Source organism: Bos grunniens, chromosome 10 (assembly GCF_055505025.1).
Source record: "Bos grunniens cultivar Pamir isolate PY7600 chromosome 10, Bosgru_T2T1.0, whole genome shotgun sequence".
Lineage (NCBI taxonomy): Eukaryota > Metazoa > Chordata > Mammalia > Artiodactyla > Bovidae > Bos > Bos grunniens.
In genome coordinates, this window is record NC_141174.1 from 56,697,280 (window position 1) to 56,716,101 (window position 18,822).

The following is an 18,822-nucleotide window of genomic DNA, read 5'->3' on the forward strand; positions in this document are numbered from 1 at the left end:
TTTTAATTTATTTGGCTGTGTCAGGTCCTAGTTGTAGCACGTGGGATCTTCATCGCATCATGCAGGATCTTTCCTTGTGTGGCAAGAAGACTCAGTAGTTGCAGCATGAAGGCTTCGCTGGCCTGAGGCATGTGGGATCCTAGTTCCCTGAGCAGGGCTCGAACCCATGTCTCCTGCATTTCATGGAGGACCCTAACCACTGAACCACCAAGGAAAGCCCTCCAGTCTGATTTCAAAGTGAGACTTTTCCAGATCTTATGTGTCTTCTCTCTCGCTAAGGTCTGTTTAGTTAGTGCATCTCATCTGAAGGACAGGACTTGGAAAGTGGCTTACTGTACTGCAAAGAATATTTCTTGTTTTCTTTTTGTCTCTGACACCTTGACCCTTCCTGTTCCCCGGCCACCACCGCCCCCCTACCCCCAACCCTCAATTGTAAGGTCAGACTAAAGGTTTTGTCATAGCAGAAGGAAATTGAACAAGCCCTTCTCCGAGGAAGGAAATGGAGCCTCAAAAACAAAGCTTCAGCAGAGACCGCACGTTCTCACCTGTACGCGTGGACAAGAAGCAGATTCCCAGACGCTTGAAACCACACTCACGTGAACCCCTGGATGAAAGTGTTTTCCAGCCAGTAACAGCCCCAGCAGGCAATACAGTTTGTGCCCCGAGAATCCAAACCACTGAAAGGCCACACACATGAAGCAGACAACTTAGAGTTCCGCCTCCTTGGCGAGTTCTTTCCATCCACACTCCCACTGCGGGTGGTGGCATGACAGCAGAATGGTAGGGTCCCCCCAAGCGTCTAAGGTGTTTGTGGGCTGAACTCAGAAAACCCTCAGGTATGTCACGTGTCCAGGGAGCCACAGCGGTTTGCGTCCAAAGCCAACTCCTCCCTTGGACGTGCCTGGGCCTTCCAGGGCCTCAGGCATGGGCCTCAGTCTCCTGCTTGATGGCTGGTTTGTAGATGACTCCTTTGTTGGCACCTTTTTTGCTACTGGAGCAACAAGAACATACGAATTTTGTTAGTCAAAGAGGAAAGACAGGCAAGAACAGCCTGACTCAGCTATGGAATGAGGCAAGTCAAACCCTTCTCTTGGAAACCTCTCTCAAGTTCCATTGGTCTTGGGAGGAAATGCCCCCCAATAACCACTAACCAAAATGGAAACTGTTCATTTTTCAACTGTTCTCTTTCAACACCTGATGATACTAGACCTGCATTTTGATGAAGGTCTCATTACCATGCTGCTCAGATCTTTGATTCCCATAGGGTTTCTGGCAACCTTTTATGTTTTTTCATACCAGGAAAAATAAGTTAGGTTATTTTAGGCAATAAGAACATGAGCAAAGGGCATTAGTGTGAATGAGAAATCAAAATTTTCCTCAATTTTCTTTTTGGGTTTAGAGAAGAAAAACCAGATGAAAAGATCTTAGAAAGAAGCAGCCTTGGTGCTTGTGTTTAGGCACGTGGGATCGCCCCTCCAAAATCAAGAAGCTTGTCCAAGGTCCAAGCTGGCAGACACACCTCCAGCCCTGAGCACCGCGATCTGCCAGCATCAGCCTCTCACGCCAAGGCCTCGATCAGTGGTGTTTTGGAGATGGCACTCCAAGGATAAGCTGGTACAGGTGGCACAGCTCCTCATTATGCACCCTGCCTTCCCAGACAGATCAATTCTCATGGACACAGAGCCACCCACTCCCATTTCAAACCCAAACCAGCTCACCTCTTTCTCCTTCTTAAAAGCCAAATGGATACCGCCAGGACAATACAGATGCCGAGACCACAGGCCAGGGCCACGGAAAGGACGATGCCTGGAGAGGGGTAATGCACACACGTTACAAGCCTCCCTTCCCTTCATCTCATCCCCATGTGTGCCGTCAGGTGACAGCTGCAGGGTCATCCACAGAAAGGTGTAACTTCCCCGCCTCTGTTTTCAAGTTCTGGTCTCTGGCTGAGCAGGACTGGCTGGAGTACTCACAGGGGCCATTTGCAAATTGTAGCGATTATCCAGCAGGGGTTCTCAAACTTGCACCAGCATCATCTGAAGAGCTTGTTTCAAATGTATACTCTTTTTGAGCCCAAGCTTCAGAGTCTGATTCAGTCTGGAATTTGGCCCAGGAATCTGCATTTTTACCAAACTCCTCTAGCTTATGCTGATGTATTGATATGTGGTCCATGAACCACACTTTGAGAAACCCTGGGTTACATAATAAAAAGTTACTCTATTTTGCTGGATTCAAGGCCCATTGAGATGCCTCTTCATCAGCTTTGACCTCAAGTTCTATTGCACAGTCCTAAGCAGTCCCAAACAGCCAGGGCCCATTGCCAAGGTCAACTGGCTGGTCACCCGACCTCCATATCTTGGCTTTGGCCTAGTCTTTAGGCACTGCTTTCCCACCCTGGCCAACAGAAGGTCTTGGATAGGCTCTTTGAATGTACACATGCTATAAAGTGATTAGGTCTTTCATTAGAGGAGCATTTGATTGGGAGCTCATCTTTGAATCAGAGAGTGACTTGAGGGTAAGACACATAGTGAGGAGGGGGCCAGGAGTCAGAGTGACAGCACAGAGAAGCAGAGAGGATGAGCTGGAGGTCTCAGAGGCCCAGATCACACCGAGAATCACAGCGATCACCCAGCTGCAGCATGCACGGCCGGCCGGCCACATACCCGGACTCAGTCCTGTGCAGGGAGGGTCTGGCACTTCGGAGGGGAGAGGAAAAGATTGGAAGTTAACCGAGGCAAACCATGGCAGATTTGACCCGTGTGTTGACTGACACACTCCCTTTGGTTGGTTGGAGGTACGGGGCTAATGCAGCCCTTCTGGGGATGCTCCCTCTTGGCTCAGGTGAAGGGAATTGCCCACCCAGGGAACTCACACCATGAACCCTCCCCCCATGCTCCTTTATCATCGCAGTCTCTGTACTTTGGTAAGACTTCAGCTTTTCATCCAATGTGGCCAGCTTGAAAGGTGAGGAAGGGTAAGAATCAGAGTCTATCTGGGTAGGCTCTTATCTGCTTCCCTGGCACCCGCCTCTCATCCTCAGCAAAGAACTTTCTAGGTGCTGGCTGGCTCGGCCTGGCAGAGCTTGGTTAGAACCTGTTACCAGACTTCCACATCTATCCCCATCCAGTGTTATTGTGGTTTTGTTCTGTTTTCACTTTGGTTCCACTGGACAAACTGGAGAAATCCATCCACCATACCAGTCTCCCTTCCCTGGTATGTGGAACCAGAGGACTGTGTCCACTTCATGAGTTATTGTTGGGGATGAATGGGGTGAGTTAGAGGTCTTCAGTGGGGCTGAAATAGTGCCTAGCAATCTAAGGAGAAAGCTTATAGTCAGCCTGCTAAGGACCTCTCAGGGAGGGCCATGGGTGAATCCATTCTCGCAGGTAATACAGAGGAGCCTGGTCACGAAGCCTCCGGGTTACCCCAGCTGCTTGCAGGCTCTCAGAACTGCTCCTCCTCCCAGTCATACCCTCCATCTACAGAAAGTCTGCTTACACAGACCTGCTTATCCACTGGTTTTCTGATCTCAGTAGAAACTTCTAGCTTATGTGTGTGTTTGGTGTCGGGGGTGGGTATTCCAAGCTGGAGTTGTGCAGATGGTAGCCACCCAGCCAGACACTCCAGAGAGCCTGTGCCCACAGAGCCTACTGAGGTGACAGAGACTCAACCAAGTATGAGATGCCAGCAGAGGGCCAGGGTCCACCTCCCCCTGGGGCACTTGATACCCCGAGGAACCAGACCTAAGACTGGAGAGCGAGGTTTTACTCACCCCTTCTCCTGCCATCTGGCCCCTTCAAGTCTGGCTGATTCTCCTGGAGCTATCAGCCCCATCTTCTTTCCCTACTCTCTTCTTTGCCTACTATCTTCTTCCACAATCTCATACTGAGTCTGTAACCTCATTGGTCCAAGCCTGGGCTCTAGAAGCCCTTGGTCTGGCTTCCTGGGTGGCCCCAGGCTGTTGTAAGGATGACTGGAACAGGTATGGTTAGGAGCCATCCACAAAGAACAGGGTGGCCTGTTCTCTTGGCTCTTGCCAGCCACCACTGGCAGCCCACAGCCTCTTGGGTGGCAAAGAACGTGGCTCCCCTGGCCTGATTCCCTGCCCTGAACACGAGGACCAGTCTGTGGCTTGGGGAGACCCTCAGGACATGAGTCTCCCCCTGGGGAGGGCGTCAAGTGTTTGTACAGCATATGCTCTGTTCTCTGCATGGCCTGTGGCCTCTGCACACTGTAATTTGGTGTTTTGTTTTGTTTAAGGTACCTAAAGGTAACCAAGGCCTCCAGGATCTTAAAAACAACCACCACCGAAAAGAACCCCAACTGGTCGTGGGTTTTTTTTTTTCCCCCCTCCAGATGCTTGTGGTACCAAACTAGTTCTTGCCATGTAAGATGGTCACTAGTAAGCCTGACCACTTGGTTAAGCTGTCCAAGAAACTGGATGTTTCTAAAATTGTCGCTTTCACAGCCACCTTGAAGATCCTGAGAGCCAGGCAGCTCCCCAGACAGCTGACAGCCCATCTCCGGGGCTGGAGGAGTTGCCCCCCAGGCCATGGTCTTAGGGAGCAGAGCAAAGGCTCCAGAAGCAAGGCTCCAGGCTTGAGGCTTTTCTCAAGAGCACATGACCCAGCTGGGTGGCTGTTCTGGAAGGAGAGTCTGATTTTCCTGCGTCACTGAGCAGTGTCCTTGGCTGTTTTAGGCCTATAAACAATAGCTTAGTTTAATTCAGGGCTCTAACGTGGGTTCCTTGCTTCTGGATGACAACTGGTTAGGGCCTAATTTGCCGCTCCTCGGAAACAGTGAAACAAGACCAAGCAGGTGGAAGATAAGGAAATCCCCAGATTATGGGATAGAGACTTCACAGCTAAGTGTTTGATGCAGCAAAAACAGAGCAGTTTGACTGAGCAGGTGAAGCATTTGAGGCACTTGGGAAGAGAAACGGTGGCGAGGGCAGCACCCGGTGAGAATTCTGCCTGCCAGGAAGTCCAGGACAGGACGGTGATGTTGGATGCTCTCCCCTGCAGGTGAGACGGCACCAAGCCTCAGGGAGCCGGGCTCCTCTGTGGAACTGGGTACAGCATAAGGCTTAGGTCTCAGTGGAGGCAGAAGTCAGAGCATCTGATAACTGCAGGGCAAGCATGCATGCATGCCAAGTCGCTTCAGTCGTGTCTGATTCTTTGCCACCCTATAGACTGTAGCCCGCCACAAGGGGAAGTCACAAAAGGCACCAGGAGAACTGATCGGGGGACTGAAGAACTAGCACCCAGTGACAGAAGCCAAAACCTGCATCCCTGCAGAGCCCCTGGAATGGTGCCAAGAATGGGCATCAAAGATGCTGCAGGGAGGGGCAGAAATTCATTTGCAGATTGATTAAACAAAGAAATGGTTTCTGAAGTCGAATGAGACAGGGAGTTCCCACAGAAGGTCGGACAGGAAGAACAAGACAGGCTGGTTGATGGCAGTGGGCCACGAGAGCCACAGGATGAGACTGCAGTAAGGGCTCCTGAGCTGGTAGGAGGGTTGCACGCGGTACAGACATGGCAGAGCCGCCTGCTCTCCAGGCAGGGCTCTGGTGTGAGTCAGGGCAAGCAGAGGTGGGGCAGTACTGCACACAGAAGGGATCACACAGATATGGAAGAACCCCAGTGCCACATGCCTCACTGGGGAAGGTTCAGAACCCCGAGATCCAACATGCTGCTCGCCACAGGGTACAACTACCTGTTCTGGCTGGCTCAGGAGCTGCGCCTTCCACTGGTATCTTGCTGGACCGAGAGAGGCTGGTTAACTGCATGTGAGGTCTTCTGGAGCCTCAAGCGCACACACAGAAAAGTCCAGCAGGAGGAACAAACACCTCCTGTATACAGCTCAAAGTTCCTAGAACAAGTCTAGCAATTTCTAGGTGTATTTGCAATTCTGCTTATTCAAACAGAGTTTTGAATAAAAAGGATACAATCCTTTTCAAAGTATTAAAGTATGGGCTGTTGTTGTAGGTGACATGTTCTATAGTAATTACATATGTACACATTACATATGTCTTTAGCAGGCTCCAGTCTTATAAAAGAGGCAGGGAGCATTTGGGTTTAGCAGGGATTTGAGAGTTTATAAAATCCAGTTTCAGCTAGTAAAATCCTTATTATCATGCTTAATATAAGTCATAGACTCAAGCAACTGAAATGCTGGTCCTCTCTTTGGAGGATGTTTTGTTAAGAAAAATAAAAGAAGATGCCCTCTATAACCACAGAGCATAACATCTTAAAAGGCTATATTTTACTGGAGTTTTTTCTTAACACAATGGAACCTATTAAATAACTTCTACAAATAAATCTGCCCAAAAGAGACCACCAGATTACACAAGGGAACTGGCTTTCTATGACCCACGTTAGGGTCTGAAGGCTTTGCCTTCCAGATTGCAGGAATGCTGGCCCAGAAGAGAGAGCCATGTTGCTCTGAGGGGCCTAAACCCTGGCACAATGGGCATGGGTTGTGACGCAGCACCAGGCGCTTCGTGCTCTCTGCCTCCTGTGGTGGGTCAGGCTGTCTGGGCCGCAGGTTTGACTAGTGCTGGGACCTCTCATGCCCATCAGGTCAGAGGAGGACAGAAGGCCAGACAGCATCTGTCAGCAACTCCCCCCAGGCCTCTGACACTTGACAACTACATTCTGATCTTTACGTGTTCCTCAACAAGCAGATTGATTTCAATGCTGTTGACAAATTGACAGCAAAGCAAAATAAGACTTCCTAAAACTAAAACTTGACAGCCAATCAGGCTTCTGTTCAGATGGTTCTTCGGAGAAGATACTGGTGGGGGAGGGGAAGGGAGGTGAGTCAGCTCTATCCTTTCAAACTTGCCATGAGCACCAGGCACAGAAAGCATGCAAGACACCCATCGTCCCTGCTCTAGGGGCTTGTAGTCTATGGATAATACAGATTTTTTTTTTTTTGTACATGATAATCATTACTCTGTGTTATGCTAAGAACTGTAACAGAGGTATAGAGAGCTATAACTGTGTTCTGGCCACGCAGGAGCAGGAGACTGTAGGTCACCCTCAGGGGAGTGGGGAAGGATGGCAGGATATGATTGGAGTTGGGTCCTGACAGAATTTTCCAGGTGGGAGAGGTGCAGGGCATCCCAGACTGAGGGCCCCGTGTGTGACAGTCTGTAGCATGCACACGCGAAGCACCAGCCGTGTTGCAGAAAACCCCCCAGGGCAGTATCGGGGAGGCAGGGGAGACACCCTGGAAGGCTCAGCTGGTGCTGGACCATGAATGGTGGTCCCAGGCTTCTGCCTGACCCCTTTTCCTCCTGTCTGGTCCAGAGGCTTGTTGGAAGTGAAGAGAACATCGCTGGCAAGGTGTTCTCTTCTCCACCGTGGAAGAGAAACATGGGGCTAATGTGGGGCGTACTCAGTAACACGTGGCGTGATGAACTGCATTAGGTGTGACTAGGACTCCATTTCTCAGCACATTTGATGATTATTCCTGACTATTCAGATGCTGTATGTGTGGAGGGGGATTCGTAGGTAGGAACTCTTCTGGTCTTTCATTTGGTTACTGGGAAGAATTGATAGTTTTTCATCTAATAGAGTTTATTTATAAAGAAGAACTTTTAGAGACACAAGGTCAATAACCACAAAGCATACATTCTGGTCTCAAAAAATTAGATAATTAGCCATCTTAGCTTTGTAAGATTTTTTTTTTCACTCTCTCTCTTTAAAACATTTTGTGAAACTACCCAGGTCCCTGAGGATAAAGCAGATTCTAACCAGGCTACTCCACAGCTTGGCTGAGCCCTATCCCTCGACCGCCCGGCTGTGCTGGCTAAGGGTCACCTCAGCTGGCTCCGGGCTGCGAGGTATGGGATATGCACTAGCTCAGCTCAAACCCACTAAAGACATGATTATAGAAACTTTTTGGCTCCCTCTTGTCCTTCGAGTTTCCCTTGCCCTGACATGTTGAGAACAGAGCCTGATGACATCAGTATTTGGGTTTAGTCGGTCTGGCTTTACTACCTTATGGGCCCAGTGTTGATGTCTTCAGCTGGGAAGTTTCTCAGAACTGAGACTTGGGCCCCTGGGCTGTATAACTCTGCCTCTGCCATCTTTCTCCTCCCTCACATCGGGCATCTGACTCCTGCGAGATCTGGATGCTCTCAGGATGGGTTTTCTCCAAGACCCCACGTTGAGGACTTGAGTCTTGTCGCCCCGCCTCAGCTCAAGACTTCACTTGTGCCACTTGAAAGAGGCAATTTTTTTTAAGAGCTGAAAAAAAATGCCCTGGCACAACTTTCACTTCTCTCCAAAAAAGTGGGCATTTTAACCAAAGACAGGAAGAAACAACATACGTGAGAGAAAAAAATACAAAAAGAAGGGATGGAGCAGAATGATGAGGGGATTCAGGCTGCTGCCTCAGAGGCATCTGGACCCCTGCTTGAGAGATTTGTTTGCTTCCTTGAAGGTGAATAGTTCTATCTTATCTACATCTCTTAGCCTTGGACCTACCCAATTACACTCAAATTTTAAAGGAAGATGGGAAACAGGGTTAGAATAGAATGAAGACCAGGGCATGTCATATAAAACCCTAGAATTCTGTGATCCGAGTGGGGGAAAGTCTTGGGCCTGGGAAAGTCATTGTACAAATGCCTGGGGCAGTGGTTCTCAATCAGGGGCAACTTTGCCCCTCCTCCCCAGAGACACTTGACAATGTCTAGAGACCTTTTGGCTGTCACAGGTGGATATGCTGCTGGTATCTAATGGGTAGAGGTCAAGGATGCTGCGCAACATCATACAGTGCATAGGACAGCCGCCACAACAAGATTATCCAGCTCCGAAAGTCAGTATTGACATACCAAGACCAAGAAACCCTACCTGAGGGCTGTCAGAGACTCTGTACCTCTTAAGGACAGAAACCAAGTTCTGTGTTCCTTTTCCAGCATGGTTAAGGAAAAAGCAGGGCCCAGTTACGTGATTCAGTCCCAGTCGTTCCAGTTTGGTTAAACCCTAGATCCCCCCTCTCAAAGTTCATGTACTTTGTTTATTAAAGGATTTTCTTCACATTACTTTTCTCCTGGCAGAAAACTCCAGAGTTTTCATTGTCCAACTGCATAGTTTCTGTTAACTTTCAGAGAAGACCCTGAATTAAACCAGCCCCTAATTATAGACATGTCCCAGTGAAAGAGCGTGCAGACAATTTGAGTCCAAATTACTCAAGGTTCCTGCTGACAGACAAGCTCACCCCATCAACCCAAAGGGCACGTTACAGTCTTTGACCTGCTCCACATTGGTGTGAGGAGGCTCTTGTGAATGGCAGGTGCCCCTGGGAGGATGAGGTTTGGTTCTTCATTCTTTGGGGCTGACTCAGCCTTGCTTCTTGGGAAAACAGCCCCATTAGCTGCCCGAGTCTTTGGGACTTGAGAGGGAGGGGAGAATTCTAGCCAAGTTTCTATAATCAGCCTCCAAATGAACAGGTTTGCCTTGGACAGCCATGGATTCTCACTCCAAGGAATGAGCCCAGCCCCACTCCTGGGAGCAATAGCTCCAGGTGAGCTCTGCAGGACAGGTGGTGGCAAAGCTGCATTTGGGCTGTGATCTCCAATGTCCTAAGCTGGAGCCCGTCTGCTTCAAGGCCCCTCAAGCTCCCCCAGCCTGCCTGGGAAGGTCTACTGAAGCGCTCTGCCACCAGCCTGATTGCACTTCCTGCTCTACAGGCGCCAGCTTAGACCTGAGCCGGTCTAAGAAGATGGCTAATTATCCCCATGTTCATTGTACACGTGGGGGTTACTTCTGGATGTCAAGTTCCTGCACGGTTTCTTCTGATCCTCTGTAACTGCCCTCACACACTGTCCCTGAAACGTAAAGTCAGGATGGGCAGTTGTTAGTATCCACTTAGAACATGTTAGCACGGAAAGGATGTTAGCTCACCTAGTCCAGCCTGTCACTTTATAGCTGAGGGAACCAAGGCCAAAGAAGGGACATTATTTTCCCACATCATACAGCCAGGAGGAAACAAGGTATGACCTTGAACCTGAGTCTCCTAACTGGGAGGTGGGGGTGGGGAGAATGTTCCTGTCACCCTGTCCTCTGTGACTTGTAGAGACTTAGTGCAAAAGAACAGAACTGACTGTTATCCTTGAATCACAAGCAAAATTCTACCTGATCTATGTTGGCAGAGTCCCTTATCTCTAGGAAGAGTTTTATTTTATTTAAGAATTGAAGCATTTCCGTGTAACCCTTGACTACTACCCACTTTATTTAGAATAGGAAAAGAGGATGTTATAAAGTGGAACTTCTATGGAGCGACCCCTCTCCTGACCACTCAAGAGTCCCAGGTTGGGGGTAGCTCAAGAGTCTACAGTGAGAAAGTGAAGTTGGAGATTTGAAGAGTGTGGGCCTCTTGCCCCCTTCCCGGGGCCCCCAGCCATCTTCATGTAGATACAGAACAAGTCAAGATGTTAAATGTCCATATGGGGAGTTATGGTTACAGATTTAGAGGGAATAACTGAGCTTCTGCAGCTCAGGAAGAAACCAAACTATTATGTCTTGTTCAGTATAGATTCTCAGTGCCTGTGCAAGCTTCAGGGAGATGAGACAAAAGGCAGTTCTGAAGATGCTTTCTTGTCTAACGGGCCCTGCGACGTTAGACCATGAGCTGCTTGTGCTCAGACATGGGTTATGTCCATTTTCTAAAAGGAGAAACTCTGGACCTTGGTGGTGCTAGTGCCACGAATCACCTGGCAAGGCTAAAGATGGGCCTTGATGCCAAGAATGCCTGTAAGAAGTTCAGTGTTTGATCTCAGAAAAGGGTCCTACTCGCGTATCTCTCTCTCCTCCATGTGTGGGAGACACCTAGTCTTAATGAGGATTCTGCTCCATGTGCCTGGAGTCCCTGGCTTGTGCTTCTCTTCAAAGGCTCAAGGGAGTCAAGGTCAGTGAAGGGAGATCTCAGTAAACCCACACTCAGTAGCTCCTCACATACCTGGCTCCTTTGGCAGCCAGAGTGCTCTTAACCCACCTCCTAAGGGCATGAGTGACAGTGCCCAAGGCCAGGGCACCTGACTTCATACGGAACAGACATCGTGGCACCACACTGCCCACATGCCACACCTCCTTACCTTGTTGGAAGGAGACATACACCAGCCTCTCGTCAAACTTCTGGACCCGCCGAAAGTTGTTGACCATCTCTCTGGGGGACGGGTCATCCATGTGCGTGCAGTACAGGTCTGTCTCCAACTTCATCAGCTGTAGGCAAAGAGCAGAAACACCCCCTGAAGGCAGAGTGATGCCCCCTTGCCTGACCTCAAGGCAAGGACTGCCAGATCTCACCTCTGAGGCCTGGCGGGAGACCCCTGAGAAGGTGGTGGGAGAAAGCTGCCCCTCCCCTGCAGGTGTCTGAGTGCTGGCCCATGTGTCTTCCCACTTCCCGGGGCCAGCGGGAGGGTATGTACTGTTAGCTCCTGATTGCACGTGCAATCTGCCCTGCAGGGAGCGAAACCTGGGATGTCAAGGGGCTCCCCCACCTCCCAAAGAGACTGCATTCCTCTCCTTAGCCTCATTCAGAGCCCAGTCTAATTAGAGGGGCCTGGGGCTTAGTCTGATGGTCCCATCAAAAGGAACAGAAACAGGCAGGCAAGAACCTCACAGGTCATCCACTAGTTTCATGGTATTTTCATGCACACACATAGATTACATAACTGTTTCCAAGGCAGTTTCTGGGTTAGAACATTACTACCTCCCCAATCATTTCATCTCTTGATTCATCATGTCTTTATTCCTGTTTGCCTATTTGCTGTCATTTATCGAGGTTACTCAGGTACTCCATAGTAAAAAGGGAGGAGCAGCAATGAGAGCTGTGCTGGGCTCATGGGTGGGGCTGTGAGCCAGCAGGCAGATCCGCCTCCTGGGCAACGATGCTTCTTCCTGATGAATTTGAGCTGTGGAGCAGAGACACAAGCAGTGACTTGGAACTCAGCTCCACCTTGGGCCTTTGCTGGTGACCCCAAAGTCTCCTTGACTCTCTAACCCTCACTTTCATCACCTAAGAAATGAGAGAGTTAGAGATGATTGCTATGGATTCCATTCCCCAGTTTTGCACTACCTAAGCTTCTTGAGGGTTTCCCAGGTGGTGCCGGTGGTAAAGAACCCGCCTGCCAGTGAAGGAGACATAAGCGACGTGGGTTTGAGCCCTGTGTCAGGGAGATCCCCTGGAGGAGGAAATGGCAGCCCACTCCAGTATTCTTGTCTGGCGAATTCCGTGGACAGAGGAGCCTGGTTGGGCTACAGTCCACGAGGTCACAAAGAGTCAGAGTGACTCACCAGGCACACACTCCCATGAGCTTCTTGAAGGCAGAGACCCTCACTTCCTTATCGCTGCACTCCCCACCCCCTGGGTTTGTTAAATCATCTAACCTGATCCTGTCTATTCCACCCCAGGTAAGGAGCCATGCGCTTTCCTGCCTGGGAGGTGAAACTCTCCACTGGGGTTAGGAAACACAGCCTAACAACTCATATTTAAAAAACTGCGGAGATAGACTCATTCTCCCCTCTTGACTTGACAGCTCCACTTTTGAAGCCCAGCTTGTGATTTCCAAAGTACTTCCAGGCCCCTGTGGTATCTGGAGAGGTTTTGAATAGCTGCCAATGAAACTCTGAGTGAGGTAGTCAGGTCGTCGATTATGATACAGGCGGTGCAGGGTCCGAGGTACCACGTGGTCTACGACAAGGAAGAGCACGACAGTTACCTGCTCCTGGGAAATTTGCACAGGGTTCCGGAACACCGTCCAGAGCACAGTGGGGTAGCAGGGAGGTGTAGTTAGGGACCCCCTATAGCGGTAGTACTCTTCAGGCCTCTCTGGCAGCAGCTCTTCTATGCTGAAACCCGGAATGAACACTTCTTGGCCTGGAGAGACATGTTGGGGTATGAGGTCACCTTCCTCCCCAAGGCAGAGGTACAGCTGAGCCTATAACAGCCTAGGAACATGAACTAGCCCCATTCTGAGCTACCTGGTTCCAGGACCTGGTCACAGACAGTACCTGTCCCCTGCCTGCATTCTTTTTCAGGTCACCCAAGAGCAAATACGCTGTTCTCCAGCAGAGGGTGAGTAAGCAATAAGGTGAGTAAACAATCCTCACCTTTGTACTTTACATCTTTAAGGTGATCGAAGATCTTGTCATATGCTGGATTGGAGGAGCCCACCTGCAACAGAGATGGGGCAAGTTGAACAGAGACAGAATTCAGTAGGCTGAGCCTGGCTTGACAGTTGTGAATGGAAGAGCTCTGCTAGGGGTGTATGATCACCACTGCTGAGATCCTCCCTGAAGGATACACTTTACCAGGACGGCCATGATGCTTCACTAGGCCATTAGGGGGTTGGTGTGATGGTCCTGCCCTCTTACATCTCAGGACATCCTGTTTCCAGCTCAAGATACTAAGGGTCGATTATCCCAGGGCAAGAGTTATAGCTTGTGCTCCTGATTCTCTGTCTGTGACCTTGAAGGCCACAAATCACATTTTCTCTAATCAGGACTTAAGGGAGCTTGAGTGAATACCAACCAAAGTTAGGCAAGTAAGCACGTGGAGAAACGACCTATGTGCTGTCACATTGGGGGAAATGATGCAAGTGAATCAGGAGGTAGTCCCATTTTCTGGGATTCAGAAAAGAACTTATTCCAGGGCCCAGATAAAAGATGGAGCTTGGATACTGGGAACTGTGTCAGGGGTTCAGGCATCTGGATGCGGCAGCAGTAAATGAGTCCCCTACCCCGACAGGTCTGTGTAGCCAGGCAATTCTATGTTGTACAGGAGGGCTGGGGATTAGGACTGAGTTTTCCAGCATCACCTACGACATGCCCCCTTCCGCTGTCCAGCCACAGAAAGTGCTGCCTCTAGGCCAAGAGAGAAAACCCTATGGGAGAATACCCCCTGCTCTAGAGTCAAGACACAGCCGAAATGGGGCAGGTGTGCGTGGAACCAAATGCTGAGTCTGACATCCTCCTGACTTCACATCTCACATAAAGTCCTTCTCAACATCTCTTACCTCTATGAGAACAGCTACAACCGCGAGGCCTTCTGGCTTGTCCTTGGCGAAGCTGTCATTGGGGTACCGGTCTGAGTTGTAATAGACAATATGCAGCTGCAGTGGGAGAGATGAGATGAGCTGCTGTCCATCAGGGAGAGCGACTCGTGGGAACCTTTCACTTTTACAGGAGACTGGGATCCAATAGGAGGGACCTCCACCTCCAGCTAGATCAGGCCTCTCAGACCCTCACCTCATGGCCACTCCAGCTTTCTCTTTTCTCTCAGTTCTCTAGACTACACACTCCACCAGGGCACTCTGTCCATCCTGTTCACTCACTGTATGCCAGTGTCTAATTTAGTGCCTGAAACATACTAGGTGCACAACAGCTACTGAATGAATGAACAAATGGGCTTTTATACCAGCTGCCTGGTATACTTGAAAACACCTGGATACTTTGGAGCACTTCTCCCTTGTCATTTTTCCTACTTTTTCTGGAACCTGGGGCAAAATGGTCCCACGTGATTTGCCCGACCTCAGCCTGGCCACTCTGTACTTGGAACTGAAGGCTGAGACAGTAAACCTCCAACTGTAAGTTCATCGTATCTAGCTAGAGCAGGACATGCGTTGACCTCTCAGGTGGAGACAGTCACAACATGGCTTTTATAAAGGTTTTATCAGTCATATTTGAAGAGACCAAGCAACAGAAATGTTACTCCATGAATGTAGACTCCGAAATACCACTTTAAACTCATTTTTTCCCCCCAAAGTAGAGATTACTTGTCATGATGAAAGTGAAGAAAAGAGATGTTTTTGAGAAATTTGGGGGTTAAAAAATCTAGGTAAACTGTGATGAGTGATGCTGATAATGGGGGAGGTTATGCATGTTGCTGGGAGCAAAGAGTATATGGGAAATCTCTGTACTTCCTCTCCATTTTTCTAAATGCTCTAGAACCTAAAATGCTCTAAAAAAAAGTTTAAAAAAAAAAACAGTCTAGGAATCATCAAGACATTATTATGACAAGCTCTGAAAAGGTTTGGTTTTTGTTTTTCTTTGATGTGGACCGTTTTTTAAGTCTTGAATTTCTTCCAGTTTTGCTTCTGTTGTTTTATGTTCTCATTTTCTGGTCATGAGGCATGTGGGATTTTAGCTTCCCATCCAGGATGGAACCAACACTCCCAGCCCTGGAAAGTGAAATCTTAACCCCTGGACTGCCAGGGAAGTCTCTCTGACAACGCTTTAACCTGATTTTAATCCTCAAGGTGGCCTCACCTGTCCTCCAAAAAAACTATATTAGTCCATGATCTCTCTATATATGATCACATGTATTTTTGTTGATTCTTTGCCTCTTGAGACTATAACACATGGAGGTTTTATCTCTTTTCTTTTTCTTCATTAATCTCTTTTTCCATCTTCAGTTCAGTTCAGTCGCTCAGTCGTGTCCGACTCTGTGACCCCATGAACCGCAGCACACCAGGCCTCTCTGTCCATCACCAACTCCTGGAGTCTACCCAAACCCATGTCCATCGAGTTGATGATGCCATCCAACCATCTCATTCTCTGTTGTTCCCTTCTCCTCGCGCCCTCAGTCTTTCCCAGCATCAGGGCCCTTTCCAATGAGTCAGCTCTTCGCATCAGGTGGCCAAAGTATTGGAGCTTCAGCTTCAACATCAGTCCTTCCAATGAACACCCAGGACTGATCTCCTTTAGGATGGACTGGTTGGATCTCCTTGCAGTCCAAGGGACTCTCTCAAGAGTCTTCTCCAACACCACAGTTCAAAAGCATTAATTCTTCTGTGCTCAGCTTTCTTTATAGTCCAACTGTCACATCCATACATGACTACTGGAAAAACCATAGCCTTGACTAGACTGACCTTTGTTGACAAAGTAATGTCTCTGCTTTTTAGTATGCTGTCTAGGTTGGTCATAACTTTCCTTCCAAGGAGTAAGCGTCTTTTCATTTCATGGCTGCAGTCACCATCTGCAGTGATTTTGGAGCCCAGAAAAATAAAGTCTGACACTGTTTCCCCTGTTTCCCCATCTATTTTCCATGAAGTGATGGGACCAGATGCCATGATCTTCGTTTTCTGAATGTTGAGCTTTAAGCCAGCTTTTTCACTCTCCTCTTTCACTTTCATCAAGAGCCTCTTTAGTTCTTCTTCACTTTATGCCATAAGGGTGGTGTCATCTGCATATCTGAAGTTACTGATATTTCTCCCGGCAATCTTGATTCCAGCTTGTGCTTCCTCCAGCCCAGCGTTTCTCATGATGTACTCTGCATATAAGTTAAATAATCAGGGTGACAATATACAGCCTTGACGTACTCCTTTTCCTATTTGGAACCAGTCTGTAGATCATGTCCAGTTCTAACTGCTGCTTCCTGACCTGCATACAGATTTCTCAAGAGGCAGGTCAGGTGGGCCCATCTCTTTCAGAATTTTCCACAGTTTATTGTGATCCACAAAAAGGCTTTGGCATAGTCAATAAAGCAGAAATAGATGTTTTTCTGGAACTTTCTTGCTTTTTCAGTGATATGTGATTATAAATAGAATTCAAGCATATTTTAATAAATACAGCTCAATGTTCCCCACTTTTCAAGTGGCCTTTTAATCCCATTAGTTCTTCTTTTCATTGGTCCCCTATGAAGGATTTCTTAGGGACTCCTGGTTCCTCATGTTTATCCCCAAAAGATGTAGCCTCTGCACTGCCCCACACCATCCTGTCCTGGCTCTGCTTTACGAAATGGTGCAGAACTCTATGTGGCTAAAACCCCAAAGGTCCTATATCCGTATTTCTTTTTACTGCTGACTGCTGAGCTTGTGTTCAGTTTTAGCACTTTTCTCACTTGTTCAGATGAAATCAAGAGGAGGTGAAGACTAATACAAACAGAAACCAGTTCCCTGAGGAGAGGATAAGAGAGGCTTATCTTTTATAGTGGTATTTTTATTTTATGTATTTATTTAGCCACACTGCACAGCATGAGGGATCATATTTCCCCGACCAGGGATTGAACCCACAACCCCTGCATTAGAAGCTCAGAGTCTTAAATCACCAGGGAAGTTCCCACGAGAGTCTTCATATAAAAACTCAATCCAGAAAAACTGTTACACTTTCAAGGGCTCTCCATAAAGAATCTGCTGTTTTAGGGTCACCTTCCCTGGTGGCTCGGGTGGTGAAGAATCTGCCTGCAGTGTAGCAGACCTGGCTTCAATCCCTGGGTCAGAAAGATCCCCTAGAGAAGGGAATAGCAATCCACTCCAGTATTCATGCTTGGAGAATCTCATGGATAGAGGAAGGAGCCTGGTGAGTCGCAAAGAGTGGGACACGACTGAGTGACTAACACTTTCACTTATTTTTTTTTTTCTGTATTATTGACATTAATGGTCCATCTTCACCAAGCTCTTGGTCTCATGATGTGGCTTAATAGCAGAAAATACAGTGACTATTTTTAAATGGGTAAATCTTCTCACCCTACACCCTAACTCCTTTACTCCCCTTGGGAAAATAGAGGCTTCCTCATTGCAGTTAGGCTGAAAGAAACGAAGTCCTGGAGGTTCAGAGAGGGACCTGGTCTGAAATACATGCAGCTCCAGCAGGGCCATCCTATTGGGCCAGAGTTACAGCCCCCCCACTTCCTATAACTCTAATTAGACTAAAATCTTAAGCAGTTGAACATTTAAGAACAGAGGAGAATGCTGGTGTCATTATTTATCATGGGCTCCATTGGCTGATCAGTAGCATTTATCTCCTTGTACTTCTTGCCCTGTAAACATTCAGAACCACACCGCCACGTGCAATCCTAGTTGAGCTCTGAAATGGAGCCACTCAACCACCCCCACCCCCACCCCCACCCCCCACTGCACACTTGCAGTGCAGGAGCAAAGCTCTCGCTCCTCTTCCTGTTTTCTTTGGTATTTGGGGTTATCACCTCCAGGCAACATAGCACAGCACTGTGGTGATGGCCCAAGCTATCCTCAGTGAGTCTCTGCTTGCCACGATGCCCTGTGTGTTATAATGCCAGTCATCGCTTGATTTGTGGCTAGGTAGAAAAGAGTGACCCTGAACCCAGGTCCCCAAGCTCCAAGCACAACCCACGCCAAGGGAAAGGAAAGATAGGGTGGGAAAGACTCATGTAAACAGCATGATGTGTGAAGAAAGCTGAGAAGTTGGGGGAGCGTTTAGCCCAGTATGACTCGGCAGTGGGATGGGTCAGCCAGACAAGCTGGTGGGATCTTAATCTGTGTGCACAGAAGGGTGATGTCTAGAAAAGGGGCATGTGTGTCCGCCTGTGGCACCCTGGGAGCCCTGCCCCTGGAGTAGCATCACCCAGTAAAAGACTTGGAGACAAAGTCAGCAAGTTCAGGAAAGGAAGGGAAGCGGGCCACCACAGATGAGCTGCAGCGTGGCTGGAGTGGCTCTGCCTCCCTGTGCTGTCAGCAGAGCTGCGGTGGGTGTGCAGAGCATGAAGGCCACCCCCCACCCCACCCGCCATGCTCTGGTCTTGTCTGCACACCAGCCAAGTGGAAGAATGCCAGACCACCCACCGCCAGGAGTCCTCTGCCAGGTGGGCCACCCCACTCACCTCGGCGGCGAAGTGCTCCCCGCCGACAGTGTGCTCCGAGCCGTGGGGGTCGTTCTTGTCCCCCCAGTGCAGGTGCAGCTGCGAGGCATTGTAGCGGGCCCCAAGGCCCCGGACCTGCATGTCCTTGGGCAGTTTCACCTTCACTGCAGGGAGAGGAGGGGCAGTCTTCAGAGCCCTGGCCAGCTGGGTACTGCCTGAGAGCAGGTTGGCAGCAACTGCTAAGGGCCCAGA

General features: G+C 49.0%; 1 protein-coding gene across 2 annotated transcripts in view; it reads right to left on the reverse strand.

Moving 5' to 3' along the window:
• Positions 1-707: 707 nt before the first annotated feature.
• CA12 (carbonic anhydrase 12) overlaps positions 708-18,822 on the reverse strand; it is a 62,741-nt gene continuing 44,626 nt past the window's right edge. Inside the window, exons 4-11 of one of the 2 annotated variants that reach the window (XM_086321376.1) lie at positions 18,592-18,734; positions 14,030-14,125; positions 13,125-13,188; positions 12,734-12,891; positions 11,108-11,234; positions 2,664-2,696; positions 1,719-1,806; positions 708-991 (exon numbers count right to left, since the gene is read on the reverse strand). In XM_086321376.1, the coding sequence (XP_086177502.1) occupies positions 919-991; positions 1,719-1,806; positions 2,664-2,696; positions 11,108-11,234; positions 12,734-12,891; positions 13,125-13,188; positions 14,030-14,125; positions 18,592-18,734 (782 nt within the window). In that variant the 3' untranslated portion in view covers positions 708-918. The remainder of the gene's footprint in view (positions 992-1,718; positions 1,807-2,663; positions 2,697-11,107; positions 11,235-12,733; positions 12,892-13,124; positions 13,189-14,029; positions 14,126-18,591; positions 18,735-18,822) is intronic. The other variant, XM_086321377.1, reaches the window with a different exon arrangement.